We start from the raw sequence: 19665 nt of genomic DNA, 5'->3' as shown, positions 1-19665 counted from the left end.
TGCTTCTGGAAGATATTCCTTGGTAAAATAATATGTCAGTTTTGGAGCATGTATTGTTCCGTGCTCCCGAATATATGACTGTGTTACTGGGAATCATGTACAAATTTTATTATTGCGAATATGGTGCACGTTATTGGAAAAATGGGTAGTAAAGAATAAACGGTGTTATTCGAGGACTACCTGTCCATTTCAGAAATTGAATTAAGAGCAGAGATTGTAGTGCCGTTCTACCACCCATAGGTGGCACAAGGATATATAAGGCTAAGAGAGATACAGACGGGTGACAAATTAAAGGAAAACCCAACTTAAAGTGTCTCAGTAAGGTGTTGGGCACCACGAGCCCCAGAACAGCTTCAATGCTCTTGGCACAGATTCTACGAGTCTCTGACTCTACTTGGGGGGATGAACACCATTCTTCCAAATTATATTCCCTCATTTGGGGTTTTGATGATGGTGGTGGAGAGCGCTGTCTAACACGTTGGTCCACAATCTCCCACAGGTGTTCAATTGGGTTGAGATCTGGTGACTGCGAAGGCCATAGCATATCAATCACATCATTTTCATACTCATCACACCATTCAGTGACCCTCGTGTCCTGTGGGTGGGGCATTGTCATCCTGGAAGAGACCACTCCCATCAGGACAGAAATGTGTCACCATAGGATAAAGGTGATCACTGTGTCATGATTTGCAGTGACTCTTCCCTCTAAGGGGACAAGTGGACCCAAACCATGCCAGGACAATGCCCCCCACAGCGTAACAGAGCCTCCAGACCCCCTCACTGTAGGGGTCCAGCAGTCAGGCCTGTCCCGTTGTCTTGGTGTCCCACACATGCACTCGCCCACTTGTCCAGAACACAAGCCAGTTGAGCGTCTGTGACTGAAACTCCTGCCATTTGTGCCCCAATAACGCCCCCTCTTTCACAGTCACTTAGATCCTTTCCTCTCGCCATCTTGATCCAAAATTGAGGTCAACAGTGACTGCTCAGCATTTGTATTCATGCACAGAGCATGATAGGATGTTAATTGCTTAATTGTATCATGCAGTACACCTGTGTGGAGGCATCTGCATTTGTTATGTTCCTCCACTCATTTATTCAGGGTTTTCCTTTAATTTGTCATCTGTCTGTGTGTGTATATATATATATATATATATATATATATATATACACTCACCTAAAGGATTATTAGGAACACCATACTAATACTGTGTTTGACCCCCTTTCGCCTTCAGAACTGCCTTAATTCTACGTGGCATTGATTCAACAAGGTGCTGAAAGCATTCTTTAGAAATGTTGGCCCATATTGATAGGATAGCATCTTGCAGTTGATGGAGATTTGTGGGATGCACATCCAGGGCACGAAGCTCCCGTTCCACCACATCCCAAAGATGCTCTATTGGCTTGAGATCTGGTGACTGTGGGGGCCAGTTTAGTACAGTGAACTCATTGTCATGTTCAAGAAACCAATTTGAAATGATTCGACCTTTGTGACATGGTGCATTATCCTGCTGGAAGTAGCCATCAGAGGATGGGTACATGGTGGTCATAAAGGGATGGACATGGTCAGAAACAATGCTCAGGTAGGCCGTGGCATTTAAACGATGCCCAATTGGCACTAAGGGGCCTAAAGTGTGCCAAGAAAACATCCCCCACACCATTACACCACCACCACCAGCCTGCACAGTGGTAACAAGGCATGATGGATCCATGTTCTCATTCTGTTTACGCCAAATTCTGACTCTACCATCTGAATGTCTCAACAGAAATCCAGACTCATCAGACCAGGCAACATTTTTCCAGTCTTCAACTGTCCAATTTTGGTGAGCTTGTGCAAATTGTAGCCTCTTTTTCCTATTTGTAGTGGAGATGAGTGGTACCCGGTGGGGTCTTCTTCTGTTGTATCCCATCCGCCTCAAGGTTGTACGTGTTGTGGCTTCACAAATGCTTTGCTGCATACCTCGGTTGTAACGAGTGGTTATTTCAGTCAAAGTTGCTCTTCTATCAGCTTGAATCAGTCGGCCCATTCTCCTCTGACCTCTAGCATCAACAAGGCATTTTCGCCCACAGGACTGCCGCATACTGGATGTTTTTCCCTTTTCACACCATTCTTTGTAAACCCTAGAAATGGTTGTGCGTGAAAATCCCAGTAACTGAGCAGATTGTGAAATACTCAGACCGGCCCGTCTGGCAAGCAACAACCATGCCACGCTCAAAATTGCTTAAATCACCTTTCTTTCCCATTCAGACATTCAGTTTGGAGTTCAGGAGATTGTCTTGACCAGGACCACACCCCTAAATGCATTGAAGCAACTGCCATGTGATTGGTTGGTTAGATAATTGCATTAATGAGAAATTGAACAGGTGTTCCTAATAATCCTTTAGGTGAGTGTATATATATATATACACTCACCTAAAGGATTATTAGGAACACCATACTAATACTGTGTTTGACCCCCTTTCGCCTTCAGAATTGCCTTAATTCTACGTGGTATTGATTCAACAAGGTGCTGAAAGCATTCTTTAGAAATGTTGGCCCATATTGATAGGATAGCATCTTGCAGTTGATGGAGATTTGTGGGATGCACATCCAGGGCACGAAGCTCCCGTTCCACCACATCCCAAAGATGCTCTATTGGGTTGAGATCTGGTGACTGTGGGGGCCAGTTTAGTACAGTGAACTCATTGTCATGTTCAAGAAACCAATTTGAAATGATTCGACCTTTGTGACATGGTGCATTATCCTGCTGGAAGTAGCCATCAGAGGATGGGTACATGGTGGTCATAAAGGGATGGACATGGTCAGAAACAATGCTCAGGTAGGCCGTGGCATTTAAACGATGCCCAATTGGCACTAAGGGGCCTAAAGTGTGCCAAGAAAACATCCCCCACACCATTACACCACCACCACCAGCCTGCACAGTGGTAACAAGGCATGATGGATCCATGTTCTCATTCTGTTTACGCCAAATTCTGACTCTACCATCTGAATGTCTCAACAGAAATCGAGACTCATCAGACCAGGCAACATTTTTCCAGTCTTCAACTGTCCAATTTTGGTGAGCTTGTGCAAATTGTAGCCTCTTTTTCCTATTTGTAGTGGAGATGAGTGGTACCCGGTGGGGTCTTCTGCTGTTGTAGCCCATCCGCCTCAAGGTTGTACGTGTTGTGGCTTCACAAATGCTTTGCTGCATACCTCGGTTGTAACGAGTGGTTATTTCAGTCAAAGTTGCTCTTCTATCAGCTTGAATCAGTTGGCCCATTCTCCTCTGACCTCTAGCATCAACAAGGCATTTTCGCCCACAGGACTGCCGCATACTGGATGTTTTTCCCTTTTCACACCATTCTTTGTAAACCCTAGAAATGGTTGTGCGTGAAAATCCCAGTAACTGAACAGATTGTGAAATACTCAGACCGGCCCGTCTGGCACCAACAACCATGCCACGCTCAAAATTGCTTAAATCACCTTTCTTTCCCATTCAGACATTCAGTTTGGAGTTCAGGAGATTGTCTTGACCAGGACCACACCCCTAAATGCATTGAAGCAATTGCCATGTGATTGGTTGGTTAGATAATTGCATTAATGAGAAATTGAACAGGTGTTCCTATTAATCCTTTAGGTGAGTGTATATACACCCTTTTTGGCACTTCACAATATTTTGTATTTGAATGTATTCAGTGGCAGCTTTCTTTACCTTCACATATCACTTCAGCAATTTTATTCATGGCTCAGGATAATAGTTAGCAAGAAACATAATGTTTTTTTAATAATTTTTCCTGTAATGTAGAATCAGTGTTTTTTGCATTGGCTCAAACACAACAAACACAGAGGTGTTGTTCAAACTAAAAGCCCTCAGCCCATAATTTACACAGTGACTGCTGGGCAGCTGGTGAACTGTAGGCTATAGGATTCATCCTGGACCACCATATCATTATGTGTGTTTTATGTGAGAGTAGAAATAAAGTGCACAATATGGAGTCCAGGCTATATCAGATGTTGATAACCACCATACGATTATGTTTTTAATAATGTTGTTCATCTTTATCTTTCCCTTTAAATTAATCCAGACCTGTTTCCTTTCTAAGTGTTTCACAGTCATGACAAATTGTGTAAAACCTCATCCTGCCTGGCAACAGATGTAACAGTATGTGAATGATGTGATTGGCCAATGAGAAACACAAATTGCTTTAAACTCATAAACTGCAGTGAGCTGGGAGTGCTTTAATGTCACACTGAGAATTAACTGTGTGGGTTTATTGCAGAAGGCAGACAAACAGACAGCACTCTCTCCATGGACAGAACCTGGGCTTCTGGCTGAAACATGAAGGCACTGGTCCTCCTTGTGTCTCTGTCTGCAGGGCTGCCCATCACCTGGGCTCTGGAAAGTAGGTAACAATTATTCTATTGCAGTTGTTAAATACAAAAACAGTTTCTCTACCCCACTGATTAAAACACCTTATTGAATAACTTCAGTATCATATAAAACAACTCTTCCTTTAAGTAACATTTAATTCAGTGTGGGCGCTGTGTACGGATTTAAGGAACACGCAGGACAGTCACACAATATGAGTTAGATTATAAATTATCTGATTTCAGGAACACACATTGGCATAATATATAAATTGTAGTTTCTTGTTAATCTTACTCACTTATCCTACAGAATTAGTATTCAGTAAGACAACTGCAACACACTGTTGAAGTAGTATCTTTCTTTTTTGTGATATTGAAGGTTTTGAGGATTTTTTATCTAATGCCTAATGATATATTTCTTAAACTCTATTAAAGTTAAAGAGTTGTGGAGTAGTATATTCATAGCTGAATTTCTATGTGCATTTGCTATGTAATGGGAAATGTTGTTTGAAAAGAACAGAAAATGCCAATAAACTGTGAAGACTGTCTTGTTTTCTTAAAAATAGATTACAATTTATTTAGGATTACTGAAGAAATATGTCTTGAGCCTTGTGTATATTACTGGAAAGGCAAACATCCTAGTACAAACATGGTAGCTAAAGTAGTTAAATTAACTTTAAACATCTTAGTACAGATGTACTATGATTGGACATTGGACACAGACCATTAATAATAAATATACATTATAATATACATTGTCCTGTTTACTAAAATCTATGAATTTTTATTTTGTATAGCGCCCTTCACAAAAAGTGACTCGAAGAGTGATTCACACGTTAAAACTAAAACACAAAGACTACAAAATATAATTGTGAACCATAATTGAAAAAGTTGTATTTACAGTTTAGTCATGACATCAGTTATGTTGTACTTGTGTTGTAAAACAGCTTTTTAGCTTTTGACCAAAAATAGAGCAACATAGTTATAATAGTCACCGTGGTTACTTTTAGTGTTAATGGAGGTCTTTTATGGTTTTTAAGATAACTTTAACAGGTGACTGGTTAACAGCATTTGCTTTTCACTGAGCTCCCAGTATTTTTATAAATCAGTTGTGCTTTGCAGTCTTCTGGGGGTCATGTGTTTAAATTCCCCAACTCACGTGACACTGGCACATCAACAGTGCAGCTCCTCCCATAGAACTACATTCATCCTAACGATCCAAAGATCTAAACAAGATAGTCAACTGGGATTACAAGGAGTTCCAGTTGCGCTTTTCTGCCTCTATCTATATAATGGGAAACCTGCCTCATTTAATATTCCAAGCTTTCTCTTAAACAACAGCATGTTCTAAGACAATGCGCTTGGATTGTATTAGAGACACCCTCCTTCACACATACGTTATTATTTCAATGAACAATATTTTCTCCTGGCCTGACAAGAACGCTTTATTGCTGAAGGGTTGTGATTAGTGTTTGGCGTCATGAATATTCATGGTCACAACATGACTGAGTCCTCATTTAATTTTAAATAATGTAATTAATCTTCAGAAAAAAGTGAAGTTCATATTGTCAGTGTGAATATTAAATATTTTGCAATTAGAAAAAATAAATCTGCTCTATCATTTTTACCTGAAAATACTGTTTAAAGCAAAGATCTATTTGTTTTTATGTGTACTTGTTGTCTTAACAGTACAACACACTTATCGGCAATTAATGTCCTGTGAGACGAACATGACACAGTTTGAGTTTGAGTGGGAGCTGGACCAAGATGAACTGTTGTACGTGGATCTGGACAAGAAGGAGGTTGTGCAGAGACTCCCGGAGTTCGCTGAGGAGTGGGGTCCACCAGAGACAGCTGGTTTTGTAGCACAAACACAGGTTAACTGGGAGGCCTGCAAACATAATGTGGTAGCCTTTGCAAAAGGAGAAGGAACTCCAAAAGAGAAGAAAGGTAAGAACCCTTGTTTTTTCTTGTTTTTTTTACTTTAAACCCCCAGACACACAAAATATTTTTTTCAGAAATCAGTGCCAACCATAATTTCTCTATTATCATTGGTGAGTCCTAATATTCATAAGGTTTGCACACAGCACAGAGGGGAATGCGCATCGCAAATGACTATCACGCAAAAATGTACATTACCTTATTCAAAATATCTATTGAGTGGCACAATCCTTTCTGACCCGTTCAATAATTAATTGTATGCATGGTGCAATATAGGGGGAGTGGCTGACAATATGTGTGATCCTGCTATATTCCAAGGTATGCCCAATGCATAAAATAGGTATGCAACGTGCAAAACAAGCCTTATATAAGGACGGCATTAACTACACGCACAGCAGCAGTCCAGAGAACAGCATAATTCCAGCGTACAGTCAATACTGCGACGTCTCTGTCTTTAAATATGGTTGTATGTGTGCTGCACCAGAACAAGTTCCTAACAGTCTTTGTTTCACTGAATGGCATACGGCAACAGCAACTCCGATAGAGGTGAAGATATGCTGAAGGGTGTACAGGCCTCGGCACACATACGAGGAGCTCAGGAATGATTGTGTCCAGGTATCGTCTCAACCAAGACATGCTGAATTATCAATGTCACATGCTTGCGTAATGACCAGGCCAGAACAAACCTGCATAGCGCTGCATTATCTGAACAGTTGATAGTGTCTGTCTGTGTATGTGTGGCGGGTGGATAGCTGTACTGCTTTTGTAGGGGTTCTCTTTACAAATATTTAACCTTGGATAGCTGACATGCAAAAGGATCTCGGTCCCCACCCCCAACACAACTCTCCTCTACACTCACCTAAAGGATTATTAGGAACACCATACTAATACTGTGTTTTACCCCCTTTCGCCTTCAGAACTGCCTTAATTCTACGTGGCATTGATTCAACAAGGTGCTGAAAGCATTCTTTAGAAATGTTGGCCCATATTGATAGGATAGCATCTTGCAGTTGATGGAGATTTGTGGGATGCACATCCAGGGCACGAAGCTCCCGTTCCACCACATCCCAAAGATGCTCTATTGGGTTGAGATCTGGTGACTGTGGGGGCCAGTTTAGTACAGTGAACTCATTGTCATGTTCAAGAAACCAATTTGAAATGATTCGACCTTTGTGACATGGTGCATTATCCTGCTGGAAGTAGCCATCAGAGGATGGGTACATGGTGGTCATAAAGGGATGGACATGGTCAGAAACAATGCTCAGGTAGGCCGTGGCATTTAAACGATGCCCAATTGGCACTAAGGGGCCTAAAGTGTGCCAAGAAAACATCCCCCACACCATTACACCACCACCACCAGCCTGCACAGTGGTAACAAGGCATGATGGATCCATGTTCTCATTCTGTTTACGCCAAATTCTGACTCTACCATCTGAATGTCTCAACAGAAATCGAGACTCATCAGACCAGGCAACATTTTTCCAGTCTTCAACTGTCCAATTTTGGTGAGCTTGTGCAAACTGTAGCCTCTTTTTCCTATTTGTAGTGGAGATGAGTGGTACCCGGTTGGGTCTTCTGCTGTTGTAGCCCATCCGCCTCAAGGTTGTACGTGTTGTGGCTTCACAAATGCTTTGCTGCATACCTCAGTTGTAACGAGTGGTTATTTCAGTCAAAGTTGTTCTTCTATCAGCTTGAATCAGTCGGCCCATTCTCCTCTGACCTCTAGCATCAACAAGGCATTTTCGCCCACAGGACTGCCGCATACTGGATGTTTTTCCCTTTTCACACCATTCTTTGTAAACCCTAGAAATGGTTGTGCGTGAAAATCCCAGTAACTGAGCAGATTGTGAAATACTCAGACCGGCCCGTCTGGCACCAACAACCATGCCACGCTCAAAATTGCTTAAATCACCTTTCTTTCCCATTCAGACATTCAGTTTGGAGTTCAGGAGATTGTCTTGACCAGGACCACACCCCTAAATGCATTGAAGCAACTGCCATGTGATTGGTTGGTTAGATAATTGCATTAATGAGAAATTGAACAGGTGTTCCTAATAATCCTTTAGGTGAGTGTATACTCCTGTGCACCAAGTATATGCCTATCATGCATAAACTGGACAGCAGCTCTTTTAAACTTAAACATTTGGCAAGGTTGGAGTCAGGATTTATACAAACGATGACTACCTGACATGACAGCAGTAGGATAAACTAAAGGGTGATCAGTATACCAGCAATCCCTCCCTCTCCAAACCTTACAGACTAGGTGAGATGCCCCTCTGAGACAAACACACATGAAACACTTTGAAGCTCTATTTTAAAGTTCTTTGTCTATTTATGAAAGCACTTACTTATGTTACAGAAAAGAAAAATAAGGTTGGCTGAGATTTCAAATGTATCACTAATGACTCCTTTGAAAGCAATATAGTGTTTCATCTTCTGTCAAAAAAATAAAAACAGAATTATTACCTTAATTACATTCAATTACCAAAATACTTATGATACCACAGGTTCAATTCTGTAATCAGCAAAGCCTATATAGCAACAACTTAAAATCTGTATTGGTAATTATTACTGTTTAAACACAGAAGATAATATCGAAAACCTGTAAGAATACATTATAGATACTCCTCTGATGATTTCAATGAGTTTCCAGCGAGGATCCAGGGTTGGCAGGGTAATAACGATGCACTTGTTCTTTTTGTTAAAGTGACCAGTCCTAGTGCATCCCCAATGGGCCGTCCACACGTGAGAGCCTGAACAGTGTACAGTTCAGCATTCGGAAAGCAGATTGCTATTGTAACGGAGATGGAAAGGCAGCACCGCCCCTCATGATTAATATGTGGCCATCTCCGCTAGGGCTGCTGGAGGTGGTCCTAAAGACTGTGCAAGTTTAAATTAATGTTGCGTTCATTGTAATTGTTCACCCCGCTCTGTATGGTTGTGTGTTGATGCTGTTTATTTCCTCATTTTCTGCCTTTCCTCCCCCTAAGTTTAAATAATCGGGCTCTGAATAGCCCCTGCGTTTTCCCTGCCTTTTGCAGTTCTTCCCACTCTACCACATGTCTGACTCCTTGTTTGGACGCACAAGGGATAGTTAGTACTATTAAGTATACAATATTATAACAAAAGTTTTAGAACACCCCCATTTTTCCAGTTTATATTGAAATGTAAGCAGTTCAAGTCCAGTGAATAACCTGAAATGGTACAAAGGTAAGCAGAAAAATGCTACAGGTAAAACAATAAGTTTAGGTTACCAAAAACTGAACAATAATGTACATTTCAGAGTTATATACTATGTTACTACACCCTCTTAAGCATTATTTGTCAGTGTTACACGCAGCTCCTGTGCATAGAAGTGACACAGTATTCCTACAATGCGCACATCATCTGAAAGCTTATTCTCTTGGCTACCAGGGCGTTTCATTCTCAAACACATCCAATTTACAGTGTCTGTGTCACCGCCGTCATTCAGAGCCCGGGGGTGGGAAGGGGTCTCATTCAGACAATCACAGATCACTCAGTTTCAATCGGATTTCTTTGCAAATAGGCTCGTCTTGTTCAGAACAACCTAGTGATTAATCTATACTTGTCACGTTCTCTCAAGGAGGACCGCAGGGCACGGGAGTTAAGGAATGTTAATTAGAAGAGTGACAAAGGAAAGCAGTGAGAAGAGAAGGGAAAGGCAGGGGAAAAATGGCAGCCTCTAGTGGGGATAGAGGGTCAAAGCTAGGGAACCATGACAATACTATTATATCAAACACAGAGAAGTTCAGATCCAATTATGTAAAATCATTGTGTATTAGTACACTGTAAACAGTTATCCATCTCGATATGTTGAGCTCTTTACGGGTGCGTGTTGCTTCTACCAAAACGTGCCTGGTATTTCAGATTGCAATACCATCTGCTCAGTTACTGGGATTTTCACGCACAACCATTTCTAGGGTTTACAAAGAATGGTGTGAAAAGGGAAAAACATCCAGTATGCGGCAGTCCTGTGGGCGAAAATGCCTTGTTGATGCTAGAGGTCAGAGGAGAATGGGCCGACTGATTCAAGCTGATAGAAGAGCAACTTTGACTGAAATAACCACTCGTTACAACCGAGGTATGCAGCAAAGCATTTGTGAAGCCACAACACGTACAGCCTTGAGGCGGATGGGCTACAACAGCAGAAGACCCCACCGGGTACCACTCATCTCCACTACAAATAGGAAAAAGAGGCTACAATTTGCACAAGCTCACCAAAATTGGACAGTTGAAGACTGGAAAAATGTTGCCTGGTCTGATGAGTCTCGATTTCTGTTGAGACATTCAGATGGTAGAGTCAGAATTTGGCGTAAACAGAATGAGAACATGGATCCATCATGCCTTGTTACCACTGCGCAGGCTGGTGGTGGTGGTGTAATGGTGTGGGGGATGTTTTCTTGGCACACTTTAGGCCCCTTAGTGCCAATTGGGCATCGTTTAAATGCCACGGCCTACCTGAGCATTGTTTCTGACCATGTCCATCCCTTTATGACCACCATGTACCCATCCTCTGATGGCTACTTCCAGCAGGATAATGCACCATGTCACAGAGGTCGAATCATTTCAAATTGGTTTCTTGAACATGACAATGAGTTCACTGTACTAAACTGGCCCCCACAGTCACCAGATCTCAACCCAATAGAGCATCTTTGGGATGTGGTGGAATGGGAGCTTCGTGCCCTGGATGTGCATCCCACAAATCTCCATCAACTGCAAGATGCTATCCTATCAATATGGGCCAACATTTCTAAAGAATGCTTTCAGCACCTTGTTGAATCAATGCCACGTAGAATTAAGGCAGTTCTGAAGGCGAAAGTGGGTCAAACACAGTATTAGTATGGTGTTCCTAATAATCCTTTAGGTGAGTGTACATCCTGGAAAGTAAAGATAAGTGCTGTCCAGATGTAAGGTCACAGTCAAGGGCTACGGGAAAGGGAGCAAAGGGAAATCAGACGAGCCGCAGAGTTCTGGATGAGCTGGAGCGGCGGGTAGTGGATGCAGGCAGGCCGGCCAGGAGGGAGTTGCAGTAGTCCAGGCGGGAGAGGACCAGTGACTGGACGATATGAACTCTTTGATCTCTGTGCAAAAGCAAGATCTTTCTGATTCAAAGCTGCTCCGAGGGCTGGTGCTCATTTAGGCAGAGTTTACAGAGCTGCCATTGCTTTGAGGCTAAAACACAACCGATAGCTTCAGGGGTGCCTTTGTCAGTAATTGCAGTCCAGATAAAAATCAACAGTATTCTCTGCCAAGAAAAATATAAATGTAATTAATATTTATTTCATTCCTCTAAGAAAGATGTCTGTCTCTCATGAGCAATAAATCTCTTATTTTGTGGAAGGGAAAACATGGTTAGTATCTACGTATAAAGAACAATTTGATATTGAAATACATTTGATACAGTGCATATCTGTTAATTGATGAATACATAGAAAAAACTGTTACAACTGTCTTACGTTAGATAGCGTACTTAAGTGCGCTGGAATAATTCAGCTCCCAAACTATCTTATGTCCCAAAAGGAATATTAATTCTCTTTGATCTCTGGTGTGCACTTTGCATCTAATTTGATGAACACTGCAGGGTGAAATGAGGATTCTGCCTAGAAACTGATGACAACCCTGAAAACTATGTTTTCAGTGGGGAACTTTATATCAGTTTTCTCTTTTTCTCCTCAGTTCAAAAAAGTTTTAAGACACATACAGGACAGCAGCACCAAACTCTTCAAAAATGAGGTCACTGTTTAGTTATTTACCAATCAGACCACTGCTAGCTCTTTCACTGAGTCTGTGCACTCTGAACCATGGAGTGGGTAAGAAAATTCCTCTTTTTAAATTGAATTGAAATGTTTTCTAACTCCTTAATTGTTGTATTATGATACATTTTTTCATAAGAAAATAAGAAAGTTTACAATTGAGAGGAGCCCATTCGCCCCATCGTGCTCGTTTGGTGTCCATTAATATCTAAGTGATCAAGGATCCTATCCAGTCTGGTTTTGAATGTTCCCAAATTGTCTCTTCAGACACATCGCTGGGGAGTTTGTTCAGATTGTGACGCCTCTCTGTGTGAAGAAGTGTCTCCTGTTTCAGTATATTTTCAATTTTCTTGTGAGTACAGTGTACTGCATTAAGTATGGAATATTATGGTATATGAATAGGCCATACATGTTTAATATCTATATTGGTTTTGCATGTTCATGTAGTGTACTTATGGTGTGTTTATAGATATTTAATTAACAGTCTAGTACTTGTACAAGTGCACGCAACGTGGCTTCTAGCTAATAAACATTCAAGAGTACCCAACAGTGTGTTTATTGAACAGATATAGATTATAAATTAAATAACTATAAAATATATTGATGCCACTCAATCTAAAGTGTTACCAACTATTCCTGTGAGTACAGTGTAGTCCACTAAGTTAAGTATGGGTGATTATGTATATGAATAGACCATACATATTTAAAATACATTATTTTCTTAAGATACATATTCAATTAGTACACGTTTCAAGTTTGAAAAGACTGTTTTGTGAATGTTCTTATAAATAACAAATCTGGTGAATATATTTGCTTTTAAAGCCATTTAGATTGTAATGTACCACAATGCAAGTAATTGTACTACTGACAGGACTATCATTTTATAGTCACCTGTTTATTTTTTCTGTTGATTACACATAGACTTTTAACATTACCAAGGTGTTTTACATAAAAATAGATACTTTTATATTGTCCTGTTAATACACAGTGATAGATCCTCTGTCATTGAAATAAATAAAGTGATGGCCCTCCTTTATCTACTTTATTTTTTATTTGTATTTCTACTTTATTTTTTCTAGCAAAACCTGTGCTGGAGGGGCTACGGCTCTAGCTGGGTTGACCCTTTTGTAAACCTGTATAATCGCTGTGGTTGATCTCTGGATGCTACAAACTGGCTTGTGTTTACATTCATTTCACTTTCTTCAATTAAAACATAGGCTGCCTGTTTCTCCACTGTTGTATCAGGACTCCTAGGGGCTATTAGAACAGGGGATGTGCCAACTGACTGGAAGACAGCAAATGTCATACCAATCCACAAGAAAGGGGACAAAACTGAGCCAGGAAATTACAGACCCATCAGTCTCACCTGCATCACCTGTAAAATGTTGGAGAAAATGATTAGACAGAAAATAGAGGAGCATCTTAATGAAAACCATATTCTTGGAGATAGTCAACATGGGTTTAGACGAGGCAGATCATGTCTTACAAATCAGTTTGAATTTTTTGAACATGCAACTGCAGCTGTAGATCAGGTGAAAGCATATGATATGATATACTTAGATTTCCAAAAAGCTTTTGATAAGGTTCCACACCAAAGACTGATCCTCAGATTGGAAGCTGTAGGCATTCAGGGTAATGTAAGTAGATGGATTATGAACTGGTTGATGTCTAGGAAACAGAGGGTGTCAATTAGAGGAGTCACTTCTAACTGCAGTGAGGTTGTTAGTGGAGTTCCACAGGGATCAGTACTAGGGCCTGTGCTTTTTCTAATCTATATTAATGATCTGGACTCTGGGATAGTTAGCAAACTTGTCAAATTTGCAGACGATACTAAAATAGGTGGCTCAGCAGATACAATCTCGGCAGCACAGGCTATTCAAAGGGATTTAGATAATATTCAGTTGTGGGCAACACCTGGCAGATGAAATTCAATGTGGACAAGTGCAAGGTAATACATGCTGGTAACAAAAATGTCCACTATAATTACACTATGGGAGGAACAGAACTAGATTAAGTAATGCATGAGAAAGACCTAAGCGTCTACGTGGACTCATCACTTTCTCCATCCAAACAATGTGGGGAAGCAATAAAAAAGACAAACACAATGCTAGGGTATATTGTCAAAAGTGTAGAATTGAGAACAAGGGCAGTGATGTTCAGACTGTGCAATGCACTAGTTAGAGCTCATCTGGATACTGTGGACAGTTCTGGGCTCCACACTTCAAGAAAGATATCGCTGCTCTAGAGGCAGTTCAGAGGAGAGCAACCAGACTTATTCCAGGTCTGAAGGGAATGTCCTACTGAGAGACTGAGGACCTGAACCTTCTCACCCTGGAACAGAGGAGACTATGTGGGGACTTGATCCAAGTCTTCAAAATCATCAAACCAGAGGAGCTTTTCCAGATCAGCAGGGACACTCGCACCCTGGGACACAAATGGAAATTGGGCTTCAAGGCATTCAAGACAGAAAACAGGAGACACTTCTTCACACAGAGAGGCATCACAATCTGAACAAACTCCCCAGCGATGTGGCTGAAGAGACAATTTGGGAACATTCAGAAACAGACTGGATAGGATCCTTGATCACTTAGTTATTAATGGACACCAAACGAGCACGATGGGGCGAATGGCCTCCTCTCGACTGGACACGGTCTTATGTTCTTATGTACAGCTAACATACAAATTACTGGTATAAAATACTTTTCAACAATTAACTTTAACTGCAATGCATTCTTCAATCTGAGTTTCTTCCAATTGACTGACATCTCACAGTTTTTAATATTTTGTATTTCTTGCAAATTTGAAATGTACTTAATAAGAGCACACACCTCAAAATATGTTAAAACTAACTTATTGTTGTGCTGTATGGACATGAAAAAACTCTACATTCCTAATAATTTTCTGTAGCCAGGTGGCAGAGAACTGAATGTACATTCACACTACAACTGAAAATCAGGTCAATACATCTGGGATGTGTCCAGTGTGGTAAAGTGTCTGATTCATTGTCTTCAGAAATGGAGATCAATGGTATATGTAAGTCTGTGTTTTGTGGTGTACTTGTTCTAGCTGCCCAATGTGTTGCAGTTATGTTTTGTGTATACTTTGTGTGTGTGTATATATGCTATGTGCACTGAAATAAATTAATATGCCTGAAAAGCTTGCTGTCCAAATTAACACTCTAGCAATTATTGGGTCGGGGGTGTGTGTCTCTGGGGATAAGGACCTATTCACCTATTCACAGACAGGAAACTAAGAAGGCAGAAAATGTATGAAAAACTATTAGTCACTGTTATTTTATTACACTGCAACAAACAGACAAACTAATAAAACTAACCCAGTGTATGCTACTGACTAATATTGCTCAGAGTATACCCTAGCTATCATTGTACCATTCATTGTTTTCCTACTAGGTTGAAATTGCATCATAAAGATAATTTTGTTAATTTGTTTCCGTGCAGTTGCTCCTCACACGATGATTTATCCCAACTATGACCTGGTGCTGGGGCAGCCCAACACACTCATCTGCTTTGCCAAAGGCTTCCACCCGATGCCTATAACGATGTCCTGGGCCAAGAACGGACAGCCGGTGACAGAGGGAGTGTCCCGCAGCCAGCTGTACTCCAATGACGACCTCACCTTCAGGACCTTCTCCTACCTGACCTTTGCCCCGGCGCCGGGGGACGTGTACTCCTGCCGCGTCGAGCACAGAGCTCTGACTGAGCCCGACACCAAGATCTATGGTGAGGCACTGCAGTCTGATTTCTGTACGTAGCAGAACAAAGTTAAGGATTATAGTAAACATTAAACGTCTAATGTGTTTAGCAATGCTTTTCCATTAAAAGCACAGTACACTGTGTTACATCTCATAGCTCTCAAAGTTCAGATAGTGAATCCTAAAAGTATTCTAGTTCTCTTGATCATCACTTCCACACTGATCACTCCTTACATGGACAGAGATAATACATGGACAATTATGAATACGTAAGAGATTTGAGAAGTTGTATAATTGTAATATAGTCTACTGGTTGAACTGATTTAACAGAATTCCTTTTTATTTAAAAATCTCAAATGTGTAATCCCTGCAGAGGTGGAGGTTCACACAGTGTCGGATGTGGGGAAGACGGTGTTCTGTGGGGTGGGTCTGACCCTGGGGCTGCTGGGAGTGGCGGTGGGAACCTTCTTCCTCATCAAGGGCAACCACTGCAGCTGATCAGGCACACAACAGATGGCATGTGCAGACTCATCTTTAACACGGTACTGTCTTAGAAAAATAAATGTGTTAACATGTAATGTGTTGACTGTCAGATAGATATTTCATACATTTGTTAAACTGCTTTATTTTCCTTAACATTCTTTTCGACCCTTTTTTTAACTGTTTCACATCACTGTAAACAAAACATTTCAATTATTTTAAATGTATTTTCTGTTACAATTTTAGTTTTTCATGTCAGAATCATGCACATTATATCTGACACACCAGCATTTTTCAACTGAATGTGTCATCATGCTGTGTTCAAATGGTAGTCACAGTTAAAGCCCTCAAGCTAGTTCATCCAAAATTGTCAAAATAAACATCACTTGCTTCCCAGAAATTTGAAGGAATTCAAAACGGATGAACTACTGGGCCTATTTCGAGAGGCTCATGCTAGAACAGTGTTATGACACACAACTGATTGGGCGCTGCTCTCAGATGTTTTTTGACATGCCACATTTGTTTTACTTCTGTAAAAAGTCAAAACATTTTAAGATGCTTGTTTTTATTTTTGTTTTGTGTGGGTCTTATAGGTAAGTATTGAGTATTTACTCATAATCCCCTATTCCATCCATTTATCAAACAAAGTTAACATTTGCTCAGTAATATTGCAACAATTGGAGGAGCTCTGTTGACTCTATATCACTGTACGACTCATGCAATTGAGATGGAGGCTGATATCACAATGGCTGACATTTTGTAATGATCACAGCAGAACAGCATATCACTTGAAACAGTTAGACAATTAGAAAATAAAATCACCATTTCCAATCAAGCTTGTCATGTAACTGACAATTCTAAGCATTTTCTAATTTAGGCCTGTAGTAAATAAGTTGTATTTGACAGGAGTAAGCTTTGAAGCTCTGTGTTTTACAATATGACACCCTCGCTGACAAATGGGTGCACAGCAGGAATCGGACAGACGGTATTTCTAAATCCAGAACTAAAGAGACAAATGGTTGTAACTGAACACTTACCTTACAAACAAAACACAAATACAATGTCATCTCATATTCAAATTGTAGGACAGAAATTTGACCAACACATTAACAGAATCAACCACATAATACTTATGACTTACAGTTTTCAAATGTAACATTACCATAAAACCATGCTTTTTATTGTTTTTCTATTTATACTTACATTTACACTTTGCCTGCTCCAAGTACTGTGTTATTTATTGTACTCCAACTGTTTGCTCTGCTGTCCTCGTGTGCTGGGCGTGTTAGTGTACGTACCTGCCTGCGTGGGGAACATTTGGTAATAGGAACACAGTAATACCGAACAGTTTTTAGACTAAGAACATGCTATTCAACATGCTTTGTTTTTCATTAAACTATATACATAACACGTTTTGTGCAGTCCTGGGCACACATTGTAATTTTATTATCTCTGAGTTATTCAGGTCCCTAAGAGATTATTATTCTTAATAAGCAGACACCCTTTTCCAGGGTTGTTACAATATATCACATTGATTTTACATTTGTACTGGAGTAATCTAGGTAAAGTACCATGTTCAAGGGTACAACAGCAATTCCCCCCAGCTGGGCCTCACAAGGAAGTTGCAGATGGGCTCCTGGCATGCATGGGGCTCTTGTTATATACTCTGCTGACCTTACAGTGCTCACAGTTTCTGATCAAAGCAGCAGGGCTGTATTGAGCGTTTGCTGTGTCCAGACGGGCAATTGGCAAAGTCTGTGATCGTTCTGCATGTGATCCAGTGGACTGTGAGTCTTGGTTGTGTCCAGTTGCACCCCAGGGGGGCTGGAAGGGGTAAATCTGGGCAGACTGGGTGCCCAAACTGGATCAGCTTCTGTTTACCATTGCTGGAAAAAAATCAAATTGTTTATTTCTTTACTTTATTGCACATTTGCCACTCAAATACTGCCTTATAAGTACATTACACATGCATATATATTTTACCTGAAGTTGTTCTGAATCCATAGATACCAAAAACATTGTGGTTTATACACATTGTTTATAAGTTACAATGTAAAAGTCTGTTTCTCTCTCTCCTCTCTCCAATTTTGGTCGGATCAGCCCAACTTGTGTTCAAAGGGTTAAAGAGCCGAGCCTAGCTGACCCACCTGCCCTGTTTAAAGACCAGCTGACCCACCTGCTCTGTTTAAGGAGCTGAGATCTGCTGACCAGACTGAAAGGAGAAGATTAATCCCAGCTGGTACAGGGTCTGTTGCAGGACCAGGGCTGGGAGCCACAGCTCTAGAGCTCTTGGTGGTCCTGTGTGAAGCACTTTGATAAACCCTCTCTAAACAGCACATTATCCAGAATTTATTTTTATTCAGAAAGGGTCAAGGTGTCGTGTGCTCTTGCGGGAGGTGAGGAATCAGGAGCTCCCGTGTGGAGCTCATTGAGCGTCTCTCTCTCAAATGAGGACATTTGATTGTATGTCACTTTATTCACAGCTGTTGCTCTTCATAAACAAATATATACTGTTTTTAATGCCCATGGCTTCAGTTTGACCTGCACTACAATGACAGCTAAATTTAATCCATATTAAATCCATATTGTAATCCAGTCAGGTCACACACCTGCACCACACCTGATGTGTGAAAGAGTCTGTGATTACTGGGCCTTCAGCTCTCAGTTTGAAGTGGGGATTTCCTCTTTTTCAGCTGCAGTGATCTGACTGATAAAGAAACACTGTGTTTAGTGAGTTTGATAAACTGATAAACACCAGACTGATTCGACAGATTGCAAACAAATGATGAATAAGATGGTGTTGCAGCTTTATCAGCTGGGAGATGTTTATCAAAGCACTGGAGCCTATTATATTAAGAACAGAGTGACTGGACAGTGTGCCCAGAAGTCATCTTCAAGCAGCATGAGCACCTCTGACAGTCATCTTGGAGCTTAAATTGATGTACTGTGTACTGCTACAGTTAAAAAAAACAATTACATAAATGCACAGCAATTATTAAGTGAAGTTGTTGTGAGCAGAAAGGGAGCTGCAGTCTGTGGGAAAACACCTCTGTGTCTCCTGAAGAGAAAGTGGTGCCTCAGAAACACAGCCTGACTATGGCGAGACAAACTATAATTTAAGAGATATTTTTAATTCATTTAAAGATATCTGCAAATATATCAAGATATCTCTAAATATTTTTAAGATATCTGCAATTCAATTAGAGATCTCATTTAAAAGTACATTTAGAGATATCTCTAAATGATTTGCAGCTATCTTTAAATCATTTTGAGATATCTTCATATGACTTCCTGCATGTAGCCCAATATTATCACTTCTTGTTAACGTGTTTATTCATTCTGTGGAACTGAATGAGGAAACAGGAAGTGATAATCTCAGCCAACATACAGGAAGTCATTTGAAAATACCT

General features: G+C 40.6%; 1 protein-coding gene across 3 annotated transcripts in view; it reads left to right on the top strand.

Annotated features, from left to right (window-relative positions):
* Nucleotides 1–4236: 4236 nt before the first annotated feature.
* The window catches only part of LOC136771789 (H-2 class II histocompatibility antigen, A-K alpha chain), a 32933-nt gene continuing 17504 nt past the window's right edge, over nucleotides 4237–19665 (top strand). Inside the window, exons 1-4 of one of the 3 annotated variants that reach the window (XM_066724313.1) lie at nucleotides 4237–4383; nucleotides 6038–6298; nucleotides 15522–15803; nucleotides 16149–16317. In XM_066724313.1, the coding sequence (XP_066580410.1) occupies nucleotides 4320–4383; nucleotides 6038–6298; nucleotides 15522–15803; nucleotides 16149–16273 (732 nt within the window). In that variant the 5' untranslated portion in view covers nucleotides 4237–4319 and the 3' untranslated portion in view covers nucleotides 16274–16317. Of the gene's footprint in view, nucleotides 4388–6037; nucleotides 6299–15521; nucleotides 15804–16148; nucleotides 17091–19665 lie in introns of those variants that run through there. The other 2 variants (XM_066724312.1, XM_066724314.1) reach the window with 2 other exon arrangements.

The sequence above is a fragment of the Amia ocellicauda genome, chromosome 15, assembly GCF_036373705.1.
Source record: "Amia ocellicauda isolate fAmiCal2 chromosome 15, fAmiCal2.hap1, whole genome shotgun sequence".
Taxonomy (NCBI): Eukaryota; Metazoa; Chordata; class Actinopteri; order Amiiformes; family Amiidae; genus Amia; species Amia ocellicauda.
This window is presented reverse-complemented; position numbering and strand designations above follow the sequence as displayed.